Source organism: Xenopus tropicalis, chromosome 9, assembly GCF_000004195.4.
Source record: "Xenopus tropicalis strain Nigerian chromosome 9, UCB_Xtro_10.0, whole genome shotgun sequence".
In the NCBI taxonomy this organism is placed as follows: domain Eukaryota; kingdom Metazoa; phylum Chordata; class Amphibia; order Anura; family Pipidae; genus Xenopus; species Xenopus tropicalis.
Genome location: NC_030685.2, coordinates 68316573 through 68340827, shown reverse-complemented (window position 1 = coordinate 68340827; position 24255 = coordinate 68316573). Strand labels below are relative to the sequence as shown.

The window sequence follows — 24255 nt, the reverse complement described above, 5'->3', positions numbered from 1 at the left end:
TCAGACCTTCTTTTCCTATTATAAATCAGTCTAATGAGAATATTAAAATGCAGTTCTTGTTGCATGGTTTCCCTCACTTCTATTACTTCTGTTATTGACCCCGTATAGAAAGATTTTAAAACTGCATTTACTGTAGGTCTGTAAAGAAACAATAGTTAAGCAAGAAACCATTAAAGACAAGTGCCCCTTTATAAGAATTTGACCTGTTTTATTTGGTTACAACAGATACGAAAGATTTGGCTGGGTTTATGAAAATCATATTGAATAAGTAGGATTTTTTCTCTCTTTATTCATGGATGTTTGTAGTGTATAACCATGAACTCTATGAAGCAGTATTTATATTACATTTTGAAGTGGCTGCAAAATATCTCGCCACATGAGGTATTGCTGAATGAAGCCGAAAATAGCATGAGATTCATCGCGGCACAGAGGATAGCTGAGCCTTTTTCATCGAAGGTTAGAACTGTTATCCAAAGATAATAGAGTGCAGGGAAAATGCGTCATAGAGCAGTCACCCTTGTGTGAAAATAGATTATATTTGTCTCCGGGTTTAGAATGCTAGGCCTTTCCTTCTTGTGACAGCGTAAGCATTCCTTGCACTGGTGCTGCACAAGTGACAATAAACCTTTCGTCTCCTGCTGCTTTATGTTCAATATACTATTAAAATCCAAAAATTAGAGTTTCCTTGTACACTCCGACACAAACTCAGCTTAATGACTTATGTAGAAGAATCCTTCCCTATGATGCTGCAAATGGAAAATACATCCCTGTTTTTGACAGCCAGTTAAAAGCACTTCTCCTTGTTCCATGTTAAAGTGATGGATTCTGGGACTGTAGGTGGCCATACATGGGCTGATTAAAGCTGCCAGCAGACTGAGTAAGCAGCTTACCAGTCTTTGTATAGGGTCCTCAGAAAATCAGTCATATGTTGATCAGGCAGGTCTAAAAAAAAAAAAAAAAACTCGTTTGAATGAAGAGCACATGGCTTGCCCTGACGGCCTCCATCTTGTCAATGTAATTTGATCGCTGGACCAAACCTTGGGCCAAACAATTGGATCTACCCGATATCGCCAACCTCAAGGTGGGAATATCGGGGAAAGATCTACTTTTGTTGACCTCGCCAAACAAGGGCATCTTTCAATGTGAGGCTACCTTCCATCCGTTTTCGATTGTGGATGGTGCGCAGATCCTTTGGAAAGCAGAGTCAAACTACAAATATTTGTATATATTAAGAGGAAACCACAAATGCCTTTTTATAATTAAAAAAAATGTGTTTTTGCACCTTTTTTTTGTTTCATATGCCAAGTTCAATGAGCTAATGTTACAACGGGTGGATTTTTTTTCCTTTTCTCAGTAGCAATATGTAATTACTGGAGAATGCAAACAAGCATACAAACTGGTATAAATGGGATCCCTGTGTGCTAAACCTTATCTGAGAATATTAGGGCCCTCCTTAATTGCTGTAGAAATGTATCAGCCCTGGGCTCCCACATATCTATCTCTCTGTCTGTCTGTCTATCTGTCTGTTTTTCACTATTCCAGTCAGTATTGTATAATTATCTTTAGTGGTCCTTTCACCTGAAACCAGAGAATGTGCTCCATTTATATTTGTTCAGCTGAATATGGAGATAAGGAATGGTCTGTGTATAAAACAAGCTACAGATAATGAACCCTACCTTAAAGTGGGATATATGGTCTCTTTAGAAACATGCTGTTGCTTTCAGTTTCTTGGTCATTTCACATAAAATTAAGCTTTTAATGAACCATATTTTTACTTATTTGCCATTCCCTAAGCCTTCAGTTCTAATTAGCTACCGTTACTACATTATTCTTTAGCACAATGCCTAGCTTTACCTGGTAATAGACTATTGACCCAACAAGCACTCTGCATGTCTTTGGGGAGCTCTTTCGCTTTTGTGATAAAAAAAAAAAGTATATAAAAGGCTCATGATTGATAGGAAGAAGCTTCTTATTCAAAAGAATGTAGCTTTTCTCAGCCTACAAATACAGCATTGACTTCAGTAGGCAATAAAGTTTGGCCCATAGGAAACAGTTGGTCCATTTGTAGTATATGTGGCTTCTTGCTTCAGATTTCTTGTGCCACACTAGTGAGGGTGTTTCTTTTTTGTGTTTAATTAGTAGTTGCCAAATAGTACTCATTAGCCTCTTCTGCTGCCAGGAGAAAAAAAACATTTTCATTTAACAGTGATACGTGGTTTATGTCATCACTCCCGTGCACTTACATCCCTTCATTCTTTCCCACATTAATTTATTCTTGGTTTCAAGGACATTAATGTTGACCAGCATTTATTTTATACTAAATGCATTTTGTCACCTTTCTCTTCATATTAAACAGAATCACCTGAAAGTGATGTGGCAATGGAAATAGCTGGAGCTGAACAGCACGTGGCAGAACCAATATATGATTGTGTTATATGTGGACAGAGTGGCCCATCTACAGAAGATCGCCCTCTAGGGCTTGTTGTTCTGCTTCAGGCATCTTCTGGTAAGTCTGGGCATACTTTGTAGAACCTGTGATACAGTATAAAAGGTTGTTGAAGATGATCAACACAGTTCTCATTACTGACTGTGTAATTTTAATTTTATTGACTTGTTCTGTTTGTGTCTCTCCGTTGTAGTTTTGGGGCATCGGCGTAAGAGCACAGAGCCAAAGAAACTACCAACCACAGAGGAGGAGCAGATATACCAAGAGGGCACATGTGCAGCAGCTAATGATGTCAAACTTGCAATATTACAGAGATATTTCAAAGATGTAAGTAGGTTATTTTTAACTAAGCTTATTCTTCCAAGGTTTCTAATCCTCCCCCTGACAACTAGAGATCCATCCAACATTGTGCTCCACCCTTATATGATTACCAGTACTGGTGGGTTTTAGGCCAGTCCACACAACACTGTTACATATTTGGTGAATCAGCCATTCATCCATAGTTCCAAGAATTTACAGGCCAGCAAAAGTGTTTAGAGAGAATTAGGCAGGACAGTGAATTTAAAGGAGAAGGAAAGGCATTTTGGTATTTTACTGCCAATAGATCCGCCACATTAGTGCCACCTAGAACGTTATATTTATTCTGCAGTAAGCTCTGCCATACCTAAATAAAGAGCTCTAGAAACTCCCTCTGTTTGTTTAAGATTGCAGCTGCCACTTTAGCTTGGTCTCCCTGTAGGTTCCTGCTGCAGCATGAATTCTTTTTTTTCCACTTTATTTTTATTGGTTTTTCTTTGCTTTAAAATTAAAGTTTTAAAATTCTCAGTGTAAAATAAAGGTTTGAAAGGGGTTAGGGAAGGGGGAATGGAAAAGGAAAAACAACTGGGTTGGGATAAGTGTCTAAGTGTGTAGAAAAAAATTGTCATCTGCTCTTAAGGCTATTACTTATTACTTTGACACGTGTTAGGTACCATCTTAGTTTTAATAAAATTTCCCCCCAATTCTTATGGAAGGGGGAGCAAGAAAAGGGTGGGAGAGAGCAGTGCAGACTCATGCCCCAAACCTGAAGGAGCCCTAAAGGAGAGGAGACAAGTAATCCTGTTTTTTTTTATAGTTAACTCAGTGCAGTTTTCTGTGAGTGCTTATGGCTGTATTTACATAGACCTTTCTGTTAAAGCTTACTTAATTCTTACCTTTACTTCTCCTTTAAGAGTGCATTGTACATTTAAGATGTTTTACATATGGTAATACAGACAGTCAATTGTGTTATATAAGCAATACAAAAAACTCAGAAACAAATTTTATCGATAGCCTTTGGTCAGGTAAGATTCCAACACAGTGTGACGGCAGATTTTTCATTTTTAATAGTATTGTGTGTGAAATAACCTTCAGATTACATATTGCTTTTGTAGTGTGTTTATTTTTACCCTACGGTAGCTGGAGTAATCTTTAAATAGATGGATTTACCCTCTGCTGTCACAGGAAAATACATCATTTGTACCCCAGATGTCTTTCCCACTATGTGACACATGGAAGTGATGCATCATGAGTAACGCATATACATTTTACTCACATATGGTGTTGCCTGTGTATTGATCGACACCGTGTAACTTTAAACCTGCCACTGATCTCATAGGTGTGTGATATCCATGCATCACACACAGCATAGTGGAATATGTTGGTCCTTTAGAAATACCTGTTAATACAGGTATGGGACCTATTATCCAGAATGCTTGGGACCTAGGGTTTTCCGGATAAGGGGTCTTTCCGTAATTTGGAACTTTATATTTTCAATCTAGTAAAAAGAATTTAAACATTAAATAAACCCAATATGACTTTTTTGCTTCCAACAAAGATCAAGTACATCTAAGTTGGGATCAAGTACAGGTACTGCTTTATTATTACAGAGAAAAAGGAAATCATTTTTAAAAATGTGAATTATTTGATTATAATGGAGTCAATGGGAGATGGGCTTCCCGTAATTCGGAACTTTCTGGATAACGGGTTTCCGGATAAGGGGTCCCATACCTGTAATTATATCATTTCATACAGAAATGTCTTGTTGCTGAACAACTTCCATCTTCATCTCTTTGTTTATATTTTGATAGCAGCTTAATAGAGTGGACATTCTCCAGTTGGCCTTAGTGCTAAAGACCTTGCCAAACAGGTGGATCTTTGCCCTATCTGGCCTCCTTTAATAGTAATTACATTTACAAACAACTGTTGAAAATATGTAACTAATTTGTATTAGAAAGTTACTTAACATTACATTTTCTTTCATTATCATTTTCATTGCAAACATCTGATTTTGTGTGAAGATCTGCTTTATAAATTATATTCCTTTATGGTATAACATTTTTTTTTTTTTTTACTTTATTTTGTATTTAAAACCATGTATCCTTTACATGGTACTTTTCAGGCATTTCAGTAGCTTATGTTGTCTGAAAAAAATATATATATATGTATAATTATATAAAATACCAGATTTTTGTAGTAGGAACCCATTGCCAGTTGGCTGCACAAATAAAATATCAAGTTCAGTCAGTAGTAGCTCTATTATATGTGACAATTAATTTGTATGAGATGCTGAAGGGCATTTTCTTAAGGAGTTAAAAGTTTAATTAATTCACTGTGTCATCATGAATTAAATGGTCTGAAACTGGCTTTTTTCTCACTCCTTTCTATTCCTTTCTGTATTTGCCAGTATTTGTTGCATATATTCCCCCTATTTATTTCCTTATTTTTTTTCCCATTACGATAAGGAATTCATCATATAGTGATTATAGTAGTACGTTTAAGTTTTTGTAACTGTAATGGCTACTAAAAAAAACAGTATATGTCTGTTTATATTCTCTTCACTCCACTCCTGATACAATGTAATAAAGGAGGAATCCATCACAGGGTAGCAGGTATAAGTGGGGATCACCCCTGCACACTGCAATATGGCACAATAAACATGGAGAGTTATCTCTGTGCACACTTGCTAAGCTGGGCTACTTTTCTTTTTTGCTTAGAATTGAGTTTTCTTTCATTATGGACCCCTTCCTGTAAAGTTATTTTCAACATAAAATTGTGGCCATTTATAGATAGCCGTTCCTTCTTTCATTTCTTCTTATTGTAAGTTCTGACTAATAGAAAACAATTGCTCTGGGTAGTACAGTCAGTCCTGCTTGTGCAACTTTAAATAAATGCTTATTCTCAGCTGGGCAGCTTGTTTGTTCTCAGGGATAGCAACTACTCGTTGATTGGATATTAACCCAAAAAGTACACCCCGAGCAGCTTCTTTAAGAGAGAGGCAGGCAGACCCCCCACAGTGTGGCTGATGTGTAAGCAGCTGAATGTTGCCCACATGCTGGTAACATTTTATTTGCTCTTGCTGCTTCCTAAATTGTTTGGGAGTGTCAGGAGTGGTTTTTTTTATTTGTTATACCGTTTAAAACCGTAAACCGCAGAGATCAAAACTGAATCCTGAGAACTTTAGTCACCAGAAAAATTCCATTTTTATTGTACTTCTGTTTTATTAAGTCCTTAAACTGTCCGTGGTAGGAATGCTGTGAGTTCAGGATCTTGTTCTGTATTCAATACATTCTAGACCATAGTTATAAAGGTGAGTAATAAAAAAATAGTAGAAATATTTGATTAGCTTTTTTATGTAGTGCTAGAATGTCGGTCACACTTTTGCAGAGATTATTAATCATTCATATCTGTCCTTTACTCAAGTGGGGCTTTCAGTCTATGGTCCCTAGCATGCACACAAACACACACCTACTTTTTATTAGAAAACAGTCTGTCTTTGTACTACTCCTTGCTGGTAATGCCAGATCATAGTTACATAGGTATGGTTGAAAAACAATCAAAAGCTTGGCCATCCATGTAAAGAGGTGGGCAGTACCAAGCTGATAGGATCATTGTGTCCTCAGGCCAACAATCGGATCATAATTGCTGCTATGCAGATAGCTGGGTCGGGGACAGCATCAATACAGATGCAGTCCATGATCTGATGAGAAAATCAATCCAGCCCAATTATCATCTGCCCAGTTTATGGCCAGATATCGGTCAAGTTGGACCATTAGAGGGATCCATATACAGGCTGATAAGCTACCGAATCTGTCTTAACGGGCCGAATCAGAAGCTTGAATCTTCCTGTGTATGCCCACCTAAAGTCCATAAAGTTCAACCCCTCCAAATGGACCCACATGATGATATATACAAATACAGACCTATCTATACACTCACATATACAAACTGTATACGCCAATATATATAATAATTGTAGATTTAATATCGCAGTAGCCTTTGATGTAATGCTTTTTCAATAAATCATCCAAGCCCCTCTTAAAGGTATTAATAGAATCTGCCATCACAACTTCACCACACAGGGCATTCCCCCAACCTCACTGCGAAGAACCACTTACGCTGCTTCAGATAGTTCTGTTCTCCTAATCTTAAGGGGTGGTCTCTGGTACGTTGATTATTTCTATGGGAAAAAGATCCCCCAATAATGTCCCCTAATGTACTTGTAAAGAGGTCAGAATTACCAAAAACTAGTGTTGCAAGACAGCAATAATCTCCATGCCCCTTTGCCACCCACACTGATCATTGCCATTTTAATGCCCGTGGTTAGACAGGTCTAAATTAATGGCATTAATTTGGGCATTTACAGTGTAAAGGGACTGAAACAATCCACAGATCACAACTGACAAGGTTATATAACCATTAACTACACATACTGAAGTTCATTAGTATATGTTTTTACGGTATATCCATTTCAAAATGCTGTAAACCATGCACACCAGTGTTTGTTTTATATTTATATAGTCTTACAAGGTATCAGTCCACTTCTTATATCTACAATGCATCAGAAATTATATTTATATGTGTGTTCATCTATGGATAAATATATAGACACATACCAGTATTTTTTGATAATAACAATTTATTTTGTTTTCTTAAAGAGCTCCTGTCTTCAGTCAGTATCAGTTGGTTGGGAAGGCGGCGTCTATGTTCAGACCTGTGGCCATACTCTGCATATTGACTGCCATAAATCTTATATGGAATCCTTACGGGTACGAGTTAAGTTTTTAACTCAGTGGTTAGGGCAGGTTTTTATTCATACAAGAGAGTTATCATTCTTACAGTTAATTAAAGATATAACTTATAATTTTAATTCAACCATCAATGTTTTTTTTTTTCTGAGTGCCTACTCAGTTATGCTTTATATTGTTAAAGGTTGCCCAGGGGTGATTTGGGGCTGTGTACCACCCTGAGGCACTTTTTTACCTTTTGAGTGGGCCAAGGGGGCTACATCACTATTGCTAAGATTGCAATTCTACTTTCTGCAATAGTAGAGTTTTGATTTAAAAACTGTTATTTCAGCTCTTTTTAAGTTTATTCAACCTAGTCCTAAATGAACACCACACCTAAAATGCTAAACAATTCACACATAAGGCTAATTTTCCTCTGTGCCTCAGGCTTCCAGCCACCAAGCCTTTTGCCAGTGAGCCTGTGATAATCAATGCGAGCCTGCAGTAAAGCAGATAAAATTGTTGCATACAGTGCCAAAATGGCTAAACACCTCCCAAGTTTTGTGGGTGTAAAATTATGTGCCTGTATTTATGAGGTTTAGTGGTTTAGAGTTTATTGCAAATATGTTAATTGATCTAATAGAGACTGATGCTGAAATCATTCTTGTTTGCTAAATTAATTTTATTTGCCCCATACCCACCTGACCGCAAATGCCTCCTAGGCCAAATTCAAGTCATTTCTTATTGCATTCAGGTTCAGTGTGTAGAAGCAGGTCTTTACCTACAGATATATTTATGGATTTATGGATATATATATTTAATATATATATTTAATATAGTGGGATAAATTAATGCTACTTTGTTGTATATTTTTTTTTTGTCTTTTCAGAATGACCAGGTTTTACAAGGCTTTTCTGTAGACAAAGGGGAATTTACATGCCCGCTGTGCAGGCAGTTTGCAAACAGCGTCCTTCCATGCTTCCCGGGAGACAGTACAGAGAGGGGGTCGTGGCACAGCCATGCAGCCAGCAGCAAAAGTCTGCAGGAGCTCATCAAAGAGGTGGAGGATCTTCAGGAGCAGCTGGGTACTTTCCCAGTAAGCATCAGTGTAAGGCAAAAGGGTCCTGCTTACTTGTTTCAACTTGCCACTTCTTCTTTCCTTCTGTGACATCTTATCAGTTCTTTGCAACAGAATATTCAGTATGAACCCCTTGATATAAGGGATGCATCGAATCCCGGATTCGGTTCGGGATTCGCCCGAATCCCAGCGTTTTTTAAGGATTCGGTTTCGGACGGATCTGCGGTCCCGGCAGAACCGAATCCTAATAATATCTAATTAGAATTCAGAAAGGGTTAAATCGGCAGCAAAATTTTTTCCCAGCTTCACGCGCGCGATTTTTAACCTCTTCCGATCCTAATCAGCATATGCTAATTCGGATTCGGCCGAATCATTCTGGGTGGGTTCGGAGGTTCGGCTGAACCCAAAAAAGTGGGTTTGGTGCATCCCTAATAAATATAAAAATAATAATTTCTATAATATTGATATACTCTTGATTAATTTTTGTATTGCACGTTAGACATCCAACTTGCAGCCCCTTTTCCTTTGTTGAACTTCAGCACCCTGCCACCTTTGACAGGAAACAAAAACTTGGTAATTTAACAGCCATTGGACAGCTGCTGGTATAGCAATGTATGTCACGTTGTCAGCCTTTCAGTAGTGAACTGAGCCCCCACTCCTTTAAGTCCAGCCCCAGTAAGTTGTTACAGAGTTAAGCTGCGACATTTAATGTGTTGTAATAATTTTTAGCATTTGTTTGATTGAATTAAATTTGCATACATGGGCCGATAAAAGCTTCAAATTCAGTCTAGAGGGGTCAAGTGCTGGAGCAGCCTGCCCAACTAGCTATCTATCAGGCAGCTTAGAAAATCCCACTGAGCGAGGACTGCATTAATTAAGGGAAAAAATTATAATCCCAAGTAGATGTCAGCCTATCAATTTGACAGACAATGGAGTTTAATGTTTGTACCGTATGGTGTTAGTATACATAACCACTATTTCTACATTTAAGAAGGTTTTTCTTTTTTAGTCAGAAACAAATTTAAGCAAGGAAATGGAGGCCGTTATGAAGGATATTAAAAGCACTACGCAGAAGAAATACACAGACTATAGCAAGACTCAAGGTTCCCCAGACAACGACTTTCTCTTCATGTATTCAGTGGCAAGGTAAGTGCCTATAGAATACACCTTATATCTTATGGCTGTTTTGTATGTTGTGTTATATTACTAATTAGACTGTTAGTAATACGATGCAAGGTTACCAAACAAGCGGATCTTTCCCCAATATGGGGCCAAATGAGTAGCATTGATGGGGTGTAGGCCATTGAGGCAAGGGCCGTATCAACAAGCCGATGTGTTCCTCGTCCCAGCAGCCGTCTGTACTTTTATTGGCTCATGTATGGCCACCTTTAGTCCAGGCCATTGTGAATTATCTGTATATTCAGTGGAAGCACATACCACCATGCATGACGTTTCAAAGTTAGAGACGTGACCAGTAATTTTTGCATGGATCAGATACAATTTTTTCTAAATGTGTTGATGTAGACTGCACCCTTTTTAACAACTTTAACCTGGTACAGGTATCGGACCCCTTATCCGGAAACCCGTTATCCAGAAAGTTCCGAATTACGGAAAGCCTGTCTCCCATAGACTCCATTATAAGCAAATAATTCAGAATTTTAAAACTGATTTGCTTTTTCTATGTAGAAATAAAACTGTACCTTGTAATGGATCCCAATTAAGATATAAATAATCCTTATTGGATGCAAAACAATCCTATTGGGTTTAATTAATGTTTTATTGATTTTTTTAGTAGACTTAAGGTATGGAGATCCAAATAACAGAAAGACCCCTTATCCGGAATACCCTTGGTCCCAAGCATTCTGGATAATGGGTCCTATACCTGTACCATCAAAAATGCAGTGACTTCTCAATTGTGTAAAAATACTGTAAGGAGTAAAAAGAATAGTGCTATCCAGCTACTGGATTTACCCCTGCAAGGAATTTTATGTCCCTCTGATTGCTCCATCAGGGCATGTAACTAATGGGGGGTGGGGGGTGACTGTTCCAGAGCCATCCCTTCCTTCCATAGGTTCTGCCAGCATGCAGTAAGGATATATCAGTTTTTATGCTCTTGGTGGGTGCTGTAATGCTGAGGGGGTTGGGGGCACAATTGCCAATTTTGCACCTGGGTTCATGGGTGTTTAGCTCTGTATAAGGGTGACGCATGTGCCCCTCCCAATTAATTTTGCATACTAAAGCAGCTGAGAGGAGGTAAGAGCATTTGACCTTTGTGTCCAGTTAGGAGTTAATCTGAATATAGTATTCTAGATTTGGCCATTGCAAGAGTTTGCAGCTTTTCTGAAAAAAGTGACATAATCTTTTACTTTGGTGAATGACTTTGCACCCTGATGTGCTGTTGCCATGACAAAGTCACTTAAAAAAAAAAAAGAAACCTGCTAACGTAAAGCAAATATTATTCGCCGTTGTGCTTATTTGCTCAATACTTTTTGTCCACACGCTGTTTCCTTTGCTGGGAGAAGTTATGTAAGTGCACTGCAGATTGCTAGAGAAGCAGAAAATTCCCTTCAGACAGCTGCCCTTATCAGCACAAACCAGATGGAGCACTGAGCCCGAGTATTATCAATTTTAAATTGCCTTTTTTCCCCCGAAAAATGGAAAGGATTAAAACATTCCTTCAGAAACGGGTGGCATTAGCTGCAAAAACTTAGTGATGTTAATACATCGATTGCTTGCTTTTTATTTATTTATTTTCTGTAAAAATAGCTGCACAGAGAAAAGGGCAGAGGGAAATCTTGCTGACATAAGCTTTAAAATATAAATCAGAAATACTTCAAAGCACATGAAGGCTTAGTTAAGCTGTAAGCCTCCCCCCCCCCCTCGAATGTTTAAATCTGTAATGTCATATACACGGGGGAAGCACTTCTACCACTGATGAAACAATCTTTGTAAACAACCATGTATGGGGAATGACTGTGTGTCATTTTAGTACACCCCCGTATGCAATAAAAGGCAGTAAGTTTGCCCAGGAGCAGTAACCCATAGCAGCCAATAAGTTGTTTGCTTTTAAACAGTGACCAGTAAATAATAATACAGGTATGGGATCCCTTATCCGGAAACCCATTATCCAGAAAGCTCCGAATTACGGAATGCCCGTCTCCCATAGACTCCATTTTAATCAAATAATTCAGAATTTTAAAACTGATTTCCCTTTTCTCTGTAGTAATAAAACAGCACCTTGTAATTGATCCCAACTAAGATACAAATAATCCTTATTGGATGCAAAACTATCCTATTGGATTTAATTGCAGTTTTATTGATTCTTTGGTAGACTTAAGGTATGGAGATCCAAATTACGGAAAGACCCCTTATCCGGAATACCCTTGGTCCCGAGCATTCTGGATAACGGGTCCTATACCTGTAATAACAATTTTATAGTGCTTTTATCCCTTGGAAACCCAAAGCACTTAATTCATTATGGATGGAAGAGATGCTTTTTATTGTATTCAAAAAGACTGTCTTGAGTCTGCTTTTAAAATCTTCTAGAGACTGCATTTGGCAAAGGGTTCCATACTGTGGGTGCAGTACTTAGGGAATCACAAGTTCTTCCAGATGAACAGGACCTTGATTATTTAGAGATTAAAAGGCAAAAAGGCCAATTTTGAACAAAATCCTCCATTTAATTGGAAGCCAGTGTAGGGAGCGTAGGACTGGGTGTTATATGGAGTATATGTGGCTTATGATTGCTACAAATTATGGTGAACAGAAAAATGTTGTTGCATGCACAAAAACTTAAAGGGGTTGTTCACCTTTCTGATAACTTTTAATATGACCGTTTTCAATGTGTCTTTTTTTTTATGATTTGTGGTTTTTTAATTATTTAGCTTTTTGTTCAAAAGCTACCCAGTTTGGATTTTGGGCAGCTATTTGGTTGCTAGGGTCCAAATCACTCAGCAACCAGGCAGTGAGAAACTGGAATATGAATAAGAGAGGGCTTGAAAAGAGTGACAAAGTAACAACAACAGTAAAAGTGTAGCCTCACAGAGCAATAGGTTTTTGGCTGCAAGATCAATGACCCCCATTTGAAAGATGGAAAAGACGCTAAGTTGCTAAGAATTGGCCATTTTATAACATACTAAACATGAACTTAAATGAAACATCCCTTTAAAATAAATCACATTTGAATAAAAGGTATTACAGTATGCAGGCCAATTTCTGGTCGTAAGACTGGTGCAAACCTTTAACCCTAAAGTGTCATATGTTGTAGAATCTCTGTCAGCACTGTTGATGTACTTATAACTGTATGGAAATAAAAATGGGACTGTTTGAATTTTGATTATCCTTCTTTTGAACTACCAAAACTATGGAAATTGAACTTCCACCAATATGATGTACTATTTTCTGACCATGTTGCTGTCTGGAATATTACCTTTGTCAATTGTGTAAGATAGTAACTACAGCTAGTAACAATTTATGTCTTCTTTCTTAACAGAACTAATTTGGAACTGGAGCTTATACATTGTGGAGACAATCTTTGCTCTGGAGGGGCCAGTGCTGCCGGGAAAAGATCATGTCTGAGTAAGCGAATGAATCCTGAGGGTGTACAAACTCCTTCAGTCATTATGAGAAATGTATCTTGGACTTCTTGCATATAGACCTATGTATAGCAGTCATGCAGTCTTTGGTATTTTCTGTAATTGCCCACTAGCTGTATAATCATTTGTACACACATGTATTCATATATTCAGCAATACTCTTTAATCTGTGTACTCTGCAGAATGAATAGTATTGTTTTTAAGCTGCTGTGTGTATATTATATGAAACCAGCAAACACTTCGACATACAGGTATGGGATTAGTTATCCGGAAACCAGTTTACCAGAAAGCTCTGAATTACAGAAAGACCATCTCCCATAGACTCCAAATGAATCAAATTTCTTTTTCTCTGTATTGATAAAACAGAACCTTGTATTTGATCCCAGCTAAGATTTAATGAATCCTTATTGGAGGTAAAATATCCTGTTGGGTTTATTTCATGTTTAAATGATTCTTTAGTAGACTTAATGAATAGTGATTCAAATCATAGGAAGATCACTTATCCAGAAAACCCCTGGTCCCAAGCATTCTGGATAACAGGTCCCATACCTGTAATTCATCTTCTGCCCCCTTCTTTGCAAGCACAGTCTCTGTTAGGTCAATTAAAACACTGGTTTTAGATACTTCTCTTCTGTATGTTTCACAGGAGTGGTAATGAGATGTCCTTACTGTGATTAAGCACAGAGCTCCGTAGTAGCCTTGTAAGAGTTGTTAACTTTGTTGATTAGAAATTGCTTTAAATGGGATGCCGTGTCTCTGGTGAGCTTTTTACAGGAGAAGACATCGGGGAAAACAGAACAAATAGGTCAAGTACTGTTTTAGTAGATTGTGCTAGGGCGACTGCTCCGGGGAAATGTAAATTAAGAATGATTGATAGAACGGCCTGTGTCAGCTTCTTAAAGAGTGAGGCAGTGTGACAACGTGAAACATCTTGCACGACCCACAATGGATTGTTTTTTTCACTACCAACAATACATGCATGCTGCAACTGTGGGATTCATTAAGCCAGTGGTTCCCAATCTCAGGGGATAGTCCCTCTTGGGAGACCCAAAGCATTGGTTGGAGGGGACCATTCTAATGGTCAGCAAGAGATTAGTGCAGATTGCCTGTTTACTCTTCTAGATATTCATGGAAGCCCAGATTGAAGTGAGAGTCAAGGTCAACGATTATATGATGCCCTTATTATCCTTGGAGCTCTTGCTAAATGGCTGATACCATAAGGGATTCCTTAAGGGGTCACTGACCAAGTATCAGATCTCAAAGTAAGACTCGAACCAAAAAAGTTTGGAAACCATTGCATTACAACCAAACAGTTGTATTACTTATTTCTTACACTATTATTTTGTAATATAAAATATTGAACTGGGGCTTAAAGTCCTAGATCAGTGGTTGTTGGACATTTTTGGTTCATGCCTCCTTTAGAGGGGTCGCCCTTAGCTCATAACAAAGATACAGATATAGGAAATATTGCTTTAAGGGAGAAAATCGGAATTGGAATGTCATTCTTCATTCTGGTTGATGATCTTGTCTGGCTTTCAGAGGTGTATAGAACGGCAAATGGGCATAACCACTAAATGTCACCCTTAATGACCTACTGGTTGAGCCTGAGATTCGAACCCCTTCTCATCTGCAGCTCTGTGTAGCTGAACCGACAGGCACAGTGAGGGCCTAAATGCAGCGAAGCCCAAAAATGAATGCTTTGAAGTTTTTCGGGCACATTGTGTAGCTGCACTCAGGCCCTCACTATGCCCACACTATGTCGGTTCAGCTACACAAAGCTGCTGATGGAAGTAGATATGTTTCTCTTTAACTGTCAACAAATCACATGTAGAGTGCTGCTCCAAGTTAGTTTGTCTTTTTTGCTGTTGAACACTGTGTATACAGTTTCAGAATTATCATTTTTAAACCATTGCCATTTCCATTTGGGAAAAGCCCCTATTTTAAGACCTAAAATGCTGTCTGAGTTTAAAACCATAGAAACCCAAATGAATTGGTGCTTTGAGTTATGGGGTTGTTTGGGAACATAAACAGAAGCAAGCATTTCTATACAGTCGGTAGGGACTATATATGGGGATATATATGCATAAATATGTTCCTAAATGGGCTGATTCTATATAGAGCAGAAGGCTGACTTCTTACTTGGAAGCCTGTGCTTCCTTAATCATGAGGCAGACAGATGAAAAGACTATTGAAATACCTCTGGTGTCTCACACTAAAGGATGGGTAATGGATGAAGAATGAATTGGATGAATTGTGCTTGAATATTTCATTAGCAAATTTCTGTCATGTTATTTTCTGCCAGATGTTACAAAATGCTGACAAAATATACACACAAACGTGTCGCCAAAGATTGTCTCTTTAATGAAGCCCTCCACAAGGGGGCAGTGTTAATCTTTTTACACAGACATACAGCCAAAATTCAGAAGAGGAAAGTATGAATGCCGTGGGAGATACAGAATAATAATATTTTGCTTTTGGGTACAGTGTCTCTATCCTGCACACAAGGGACATTTGACCTTTTAGATGCAATTTTAGCTCAGAAGGTCATTTTAGCTTCACTGTTTCTTAACTATACTTTAATCTGTATTAGTGTTCCAAGTCTTATGCATTCGGTATATATAGTAGCAAACAGTGTTAACATGTTCTGAAAAAGATATACAGGTATTGAACCCCTTATCCGGAAACCCATTATCCAAAAAGTTCTGAATTACGGAAAGGCCATCTCCCATAGACTCCATTTTAATCAAATAATTCACATTTTTTAAAAATGGTTTCCTTTTTCTCTCTAATAATTAAATAGTAGCTTGTACTTGCCAACTAAGATATAATTAATCCTTACTGGAGCCAAAACAATCCTATTGGGTTTAATTATTGTTTAAATAATTTTATTAGGAGGCTTAAAGCGACACTGACACACTTTTTTCTTTTAAACTCACCATGTTATTTACTTACCTGAAAGCTAATGAAACGCTATTAAAAAAAATATCCAGTTGGTCCTCTGTCCGCACCTTTTGAATCTAAGTCCTACGCCGCCGCCATCTTCTTTCTTTTCTTCCTGGCTCCTGGATCGCCACCCCTGCAATAAAAAAAAAACCTTACCTGTAGACCAATCGGTGACGAGACCTGTGCTGCCCTTCTGGCTTCAGTGCGCAATGGCATCATTGCACACACGTTGGCGCTCAGAAACAAGCGCAGGGATGCAAGGATTTCATTCTTTAGCCTGACGTCAGCCTGCTCCTGCTTTGACTAACAGGCTTAGCAGAGACAGTCGGGTTTGTCTCACTGTCGGGTCCAGGATTTTAGGAAGCGTTTATTTAGAAAACAAGGGCTTTCTGGAAAAACAGTCCACATGAGTTATAGGTATGTTTGGAGGTAGAATAATTTAATGAAAAGTATTATTTTGCTGTCAGTATCACTTTAAGGTAGGAGATCCGAATTATGTAAAGATCCCTTATCCGGAAAATCCCAGGTCCAGAGCATTCAGGATAACAGGTCCCATACCTTAGAATAGTATAAAGTTATAGCATATATCTGGTTGCTAGGCTCCAGTTTATCCTAGTAATCAAGCAGTAGTTGACTGGAAGATGAATAGGAGAGGGTCTGGTTATGAAGTTACTTACTAAAAAGCAATAATAAAATTGTAGCATCACAGAGCAGTGGGCTTTTGGCTGCTGTAGTCAGTGATACCCATTGGAGGGCTGGAAAGAGGGAGAAGTAGAAGAAGGCAGATAAAAGGTGAGCTCCGAGCAAACGTGAAGAAATACGACCTGCGGCTGTTTCTGAGCGGTCACACCCCACTTCCTTGGCCAGCCCTGCTTGTCTTTTCACTAGGTGATTACAACACAATAGAAGGGCTATGGGAAATGGCCAGCCAACCTGTGTCACTGACAGTTTAGGCAAGAATACAACTAATTTGTAAACCTTAATATGTATTAAAAGTAAATTGATATATTAGCATCTTTTGTTTTTGCATTAGATCCATATAATGGGGGAAAAGCAATTGACTGCATAGTGGCCCTTTAAATTTGTGCTGTGTGTGTGTGTATTTTACCCCTTGTACCACTACTTTGCTTGATTTATATGTTGCAGGGCTTTGTTCCTGTATCTTTGGGACAGGATATAGATTTTGTGTCAGGTCCATATGTGTTTTCTTATAGTAAGGAAGCCATTATAATTACATTTAGAATTAGGAGAGCTGGTTAGTCAAACTCATTTACACCATGCTGCCTATTTGCATTATCTATATGGGCCAACATGGATTCCTAGATTATACTTAACATGAATGTATATTTATTGTAAATAAGTCTCATGTTGCTTTTTTCTCTCCCCTCAAAAATCTAAATATATTTATATACTTGAAGCCTCAGTCCCCATCCCACTAAGGTGCATCCATCACAAGTTGTCAATGGCATAAACACGTGCTTAGTTTTGCATCCATTTCAGCTCTTTGCAGTAGCGCTCATGAACGCAAATGAGGCTTAGCGTGCATTGTACATTCATTTTTGCACTAATGATCTATTTAGCTATTAAACTATATTATAATGCTGCAGAATATAAAATATATATGTGCTTTAAAATTAAAGGGCAATATATTCAAAGCTGAATAATGTACATTCATGTGATAACCACCCTTGGTATTTTTATAATAGCATTTTTTCTCATTTCTCTTGCACCTCTTTCTGCTTACTCTATGGGAAATGTGTTCCTTTGGAACCTTCTGCTATTCATGCATAATAGCTCCCCATGCTGCAGTTCTGGGGCCCCACTCAGGTAGTAAGGCAGTATCAAAGTAAGGTTTAGCTACATTGCTCTGGTCCTTTAACTCACAGCAGCAGATTCATCTCAAAATAGCATCTGGACAGTGATAATCATGCTGGCTTACTCCTCAGTTCATCACCTACATCTGCCTAATGTATTTATTGCCTTACTCCTATGCCTGTGATTAAGTGCCTCTGTAGGCATGAAATGAATTATGTAGATGGAGCTGATGATCTGCAGAATGAACCATTTATTACTATACAGAAGTTGCCTTTTTTTTAACCAAGGCATTCTGCCTGCAGTGTATTGCAACCGTCTGCAAGTCCTTATCATAGTAGTGGCTAAACCTTTTATCCTTGAGTTGATTTGAGGAATAAACCAGTAAGTTTTGATATGGAGTTGGCTTTTTACTGAGCCATTCTTCTTGCAGTTTATTGCTGCAATCTTTAAGCCCTTTCCATAGGAATGGTTGCAATATTTACCCTTTAGTTTGTTACTATATGACTCATGTTAGCTTGCCAACTCACACTTTCTTCTAATAAGCATGGCTCGAAAAAATGGCTGAATCATGCATGTATTGCATACTATGATAGTCCTGTACTGGTAAACAATGCACACATTTTCTCTTATCTGACTATTGATTCGGAGACATATGAAATATGTATGAAATATGTCTGACTAATTAGAAGTGGTAGAAAATTGTTTATTGAAAGATATGCATGTTTAGATTTATTTGCCATTATAGGTTCCTGCTTATATTTGATTTCTTTCTTCTTTTGCAGATCAGCTTTTTCATGTATTAGCTATGCACATGCGATTATACAGCATTGATCCCGAATACAACCCCTGGAAAAAGTTAACCCAAGTCATACAGAAAAAACCTTCCCTGTAAGTTTTTCTTACATTAACTTTTAGGTGTGTAAATAATGTTGTTATTTCTTAACACTGAGATATTCAGAAGTTCTTCACAGATATTGTACATAATTCACATCAATCACTGCCCCAGGGGGGGCATACAATTTAAGAATCTCAGCACATATACTATGGTCAACTTTTATGCCTGTATGTTTTTGGATCCAGAGTACGTGGTGGAAACCCACACAAACATAAGGAGAGCAAACAAACTCCTTGCAGATAGTACCCTGACTTGAAGAATCAAACCTAGGATACCAGGGCAATCTTACTGACTGACTAAGTTAATTTATACCTGCTGACTGTTCTTGAACAAGCCAAAATTTTTAAGAGCTGGATTATCTGGGTTAATACCAACTGCTGTTGTATCAGCATTCTGGCTGCAGTGTGCTCCTACGTGGGGCGGCTGCAGCAGCAGTCTGAGCATATTGTAGAACATCCCCCTCTGCATTTTATGATTGGGCACATTTTAAGTTTTGGGCCCCTACCGATAGATTAGGAATCACTGTCCTAATAGGACGCAAGCTTACCATTTAACTTATACTAGATTTGCCCATTTTCTACCAGCAGCAGCAGTTCCTTATATCATATACCTCTCTCTTCCCTTATTGTTTTTTTTTTCCTTTAATTATTCGGCTTCCTCTTCTGCCTTTTTTTCCAGCTTCAAATGGGGGTCACTTACCACAGCAGAAATAAAACTTGCTCTTCAAGCCTACAATTTTATTGTTGTTACTTTTTATTCATTCCTTCATCTATTCATTTTCTAGTCTCTCATTCAAATTACTGCTTCGTTGCTAAGGTAGATAAAACCACAGTAACTAGATAGCTGTTGAAATACAAAACTAGAGAGTTGGCAAACAATAAGCTAAATAATGGAAAAACCATGCAAAATGAAGACTGATTGCAAATCGAAAAAAAAGTTAATATAAATTGAACCACCCCTTTAATTCTTTTGTCCTTGGTGCTTTCTTGTGTTCCGAGAGTGCTGTGTTCTGTGCCTTGTGCCAGATATTTAATCCTTTTAATCCTTAATCTTAAGGGGCAGAGTGTAGCAAATTCTACCAAAGCAAGTGATCAGTCCTAAGGGTGCAATTTTAAGAATCAAAATGACCCCCTAAGTCTTTATTAGGTCAGGAAGTAGTGTGGCGATACCTTGTATTCAGTTGAAGTGGCAGTGAGACATTATGAAAACTGAAAGATGCTGCTTTGAAAAAGGAATGTTTATTAAAACCATGCAGGGAATCTGCCAGTATTGATACTGTGGCTATTGGTGGCTTTCTTCCGAGCCCCTAGGCCAGTGGTTCTCAACCTTCCTAATGCCGCGACCCTGTAATACAGTTCCTTATATTGTGATGACCCCCAACCATAGAGGAGCGGTGTCTTGGTTCCTAAGACCACCGGAAATATGTGTTTTCTGATGGTCTTAGGCGACCCCTGTGAAAGGGTCGTTCGACCCCCAAAGTGGTCCCGACCCACAGGTTGAGAACCTCTGCCCTAGGCCCTATCTTCAGTAGCAAGTTGTATGGCAGCTTGCACACATCATAAATGTAAATGTGCAGGAAAATAAACTGAAGGTAGGCTTTATTTAAGGTTTATTGGTGCATATTTAGAATTTCAGGACTGTTTAAATGGTAAAGTCCTTGACTTGAAATGGACCCTGCGAGTCAGACAGAGACTATTGTGGTATGCCTGTGTAAAAACAAAGAAATATATATTATTTTTAGCAGTTCAGATAGTATTTATAAACCTATATAAGCCCAACTCAAAGAGCCCATGTCGAAAGAATGTCGGCAAAAACAGTAGCACAGCTCATACTGCTTATTTTATAATTACCAGCAATCATCTTCAAATTGATTATCCTTAAGTGGTGCTTTAAGTTTAATAGCCACTGTGTAATGAACATGCCTACATTTGTACTGCGGGTTATTAATTGTTTGCCATGAAGACTTCAGTAAACATCTAGATTTGGAGGGGAATTCATTAAAATGCAAGCTATTGCCTTATAGTGAAGGCCAGCAGTAAGACAAAGCCTGTACATGACGTTACAGTGTGTGTATACTCCTGACCAGGGCCTAAAAAGCAATTTTCCCCTGCTCAATGTCAGATGCTAGGGGTACCTCTCCCTTCAGTCGGCGAGGGTGGGGGTTGGTCAGAGGTCCTGTGCCTAGGGCAGCAGAGGACCTAAATCAGTGTTGAGATGTTTGTATCAACCGTGCTTGAAGTTCTGCATTTTTTAATTATTATAATTGTTATTATGTATTAGGCATTTTCCTTACCATAGTGGAGTGCTATTTTACAGTGTTTTGTTGCCCACCAAGTGCCCTTGCTGTCCTGGGTACTTCTCAGAGCTAAGGAGGAGATTTATTTTGATGACATTTTTACTATTTTTAATTTATGAGTTAAGGGGGAACTTTACCAACTGTTGAGCAAGAAGATGATGTTGAGGAGACACTAGAAGGCTAAACTGAAAATTACTAATTAACTAGCTTATGTAGTAGCATGCAGCAGCGATCCCACATATTTGAGTATCAATTTAATTTTGTGAGGCCATTACATCTATCCTTTATATTAGTCTCCTGCGTGGAGTCACACTGCGCTCTTTATTAATTGCTTCTTTTGTGCCTTGATTATTTTTTTATCTTGTGCATGAATTTCATTGTTTTATCTCTTGCCCCATTAGATTCAGTAGAAAAGTAGAATAATGTATTTCTTGCTGAAAACAAAACAAATATATAAAAACTAGGGCTTTGCATGTCTGACTGAAAGATAATGCTTTATAATGCCAAACAAGCAGTCAGCGTTTTCTATGACAGTTTGCCTACGGAGAGTGATAAAGCACCACCGTGACTGGCTGCTTGACTTTATCCCCAACTAAGAGCATGCACACTTGAAGCCAGTGTTGGACTGGGCCAGCGGGACCCCAGGAAAAATGCAGGTGGTCCCCGCCAACCCTGACCCGATCCCTGCCAGAAAGGTTTGGTGCTTCCCCTCTGACCTCTTTCCCTCGATCACTGCAAGGTAATTATGAGCATGCTCAGATGGCAGGGGAGCCTCGCACAACCCAGTCCGAATCTGCTTAAAGGACCATATCGGCTTCAAGTGTTTATGCTTGTCAGACATGCCAGATGCCCACCCCCCTGTGACGCTCTGCATTTACAGCATCAGTATGGAGAAACAGTGCCATTCTGGGATTTGCCCTTACTGCAGTTGGGGAGGGGGGCAAGTGCTGGTGACACCTGATTCATTTTTGCTTTTTTATTTTGCTCTTGTGGGTCTGATGTTTATTTAGAAAGTGCCCAATGCCAAGTATTTTGCGGCCCACCTACCAAACTTTTTATCTTGGCGTACCATTGCCTAAAACTGTTAGTATGGGAATTACTTTTATGTATACTTGGTACTTTATGAAATCCTCTTCTGTTTAAAGGGGTTGTTCACTATTAAATGTACTTTTAGTATGATGCAGACAGTGACATGCTGAGACTATTTGCAGTTGGTCTTCAGCAGTTCACCAGTTTTAACTTTTAGCAGCTATTTGGTTGCTACAGACAAGATGAAAAAATAAATGACAACTGCCTAGTGACTAGGCACTGGTTTGAATGAGAGATTGAGAGAGGAAAAGGAAAGGGCTTAGCTACAACATGTAATAACATGTTTCAATAACAATAAAATTGTAGCCTGACAGAGCAATAGTTTTTTTTTGGAGGGACCCCCAACTGAAATCAGGAAAGAGAAAAGAATAGAAAGGCAAATGATAAAAAAAAAACCACTAAAGATAAAAAAAGACCAATTGAAAAGTTGCTAAGAATAGTACATTTTATAACATATTAAAGGATAACTTTAAGGTTAAAGGTTAACTTAAAGGTAAAGGCTTCATTAGATATGATTTAATGGTTTGGGCTCTCTTTATTTAAAGGGGCAATATACAACTAATGAATGCAATTTCGTGCTTTGCCAGTATAAATCAATAATGGAAAATGATGTTTAGCACTGAATTCACTCCTCCATATAAATATAATTTGTTTAAAGGGAGATTATGAGCTCTGTATAAACAAACCCTAAACCGCATTTTTTTTTAGTCTTTGAGAACAGTTTTCCTTTTTTTTTTCGTTATTTTATTTTCTGTCTTACAAAAGCCTTATGTCACTTTCTAATTTCTTTAAGAGCAGCATCACTGTATTTAGTTCTAGTGTGTGTTTTTTTTTTTTAAATCCTTTCTAATCCATTTCTAAAGTTGTATCTTTCTTTTGTGTTGCAATAGAATGCTCCATTCTTCTCAAAATGGAATAGCTCTGCAGTAAATAAACTAAAATTATTATATTGTGGAACGTAGAAAGAAGTCACGTGGCTACCTGAACTGTCTCTTACAACCAAGCAAAAAAATAAAGATAAAACTGGTGGTGGTGGGTTAGCAAGCGAAGCACTTTTAACACTGTATTTCTTCCACACAACACAAGCTTTTTCAGAACATATAGATATTTCACTTTCTTGACTGTTTCATGGGGTGGGAAGAAATGTTGGTGAGCTATAAGCTGAAAGCCGTGTCTGGTGCTGCAGAAAGAAGCATCTATCTTTTCTGTCACATTATTACTCTTGTCAATGACCATATGGCTGCTGTACGTGGAACATGTGCATCTTTTGACAAGTGTGATGGCTGAGCAAATTCAAAGGCAAATCATGTACACAGTATGTTGAAAAATAAACGCAGCAGGGCTTGGCCGAGTCCATGCAGAGGTGAAACAAACTAGAACATAAAACTGTTTAGGGGCCCTGAATCTACATCATGTAATTCCGGCGAGAGGACTGATGAGCAAAAAACAACACGGCTGCACAGGCTTTAAATTGCTGTAGTTTCTTCTGAAATGGGGAAACTTGCTCAGGAGCTGATTGGTTACTACATTCCTTTGTGGCTTCTTTTCTCGCTATTAAATAGGGTTAAATATTTGGATATTACTGCAATAGGCTGCAAGATACTATTCAGGGTAAGTTGGAACAGTAGTGCCTAATACAGGCATCCCCAAACTTTTTTACCCATCAGCCACATTCAAATGTAAAAAGAGTTGGGGAGCAACACAAGTATGAAAAATGTACCTGGGGTACCAAATGAGGGCTGTGATTGGTTATTTTGTAGCCCCCATATGGACTGGCAGCCTACAGGTGGCAGTACACATGGTTTTCATGCCTCCAAAACATGCCTCCAAGTCAGGAGTTCAAAAATAAGCACCTGCTTTGAGGCCACTGGGAGCAACATCCAAGGGGTTGGGGAGCAACATGTTACTCATGAGCCACTGGTTGGGGACCATTGGCCTAATAGGTGCAACTAATGTCTGCATTATATTTAGCTGAAAGAGATAGTAAGCTATAGTTAGAATTATGCCACCCAACAAGATAAGTAGTGCCACTTAAAAATGGTGCCTAGAGAAAAATGTCCACTTTCCTTAACGA

The 24255-nt window shown here is 38.4% G+C and overlaps 1 protein-coding gene across 4 annotated transcripts in view; it reads left to right on the top strand.

Annotated features, from left to right (window-relative positions):
* ubr3 (ubiquitin protein ligase E3 component n-recognin 3) overlaps positions 1-24255 on the top strand; it is a 111539-nt gene that overhangs the window by 63636 nt on the left and 23648 nt on the right. For 2 of the 4 annotated variants that reach the window (XM_012971084.3, XM_012971082.3), the window contains 7 exons: positions 2357-2506; positions 2640-2773; positions 7402-7512; positions 8360-8578; positions 9558-9694; positions 13041-13126; positions 18684-18789. In XM_012971084.3, coding sequence (XP_012826538.1) covers positions 2357-2506; positions 2640-2773; positions 7402-7512; positions 8360-8578; positions 9558-9694; positions 13041-13126; positions 18684-18789 — 943 coding nt within the window. The remainder of the gene's footprint in view (positions 1-2356; positions 2507-2639; positions 2774-7401; positions 7513-8359; positions 8579-9557; positions 9695-13040; positions 13127-18683; positions 18790-24255) is intronic. The other 2 variants (XM_012971083.3, XM_012971085.3) reach the window with 1 other exon arrangement.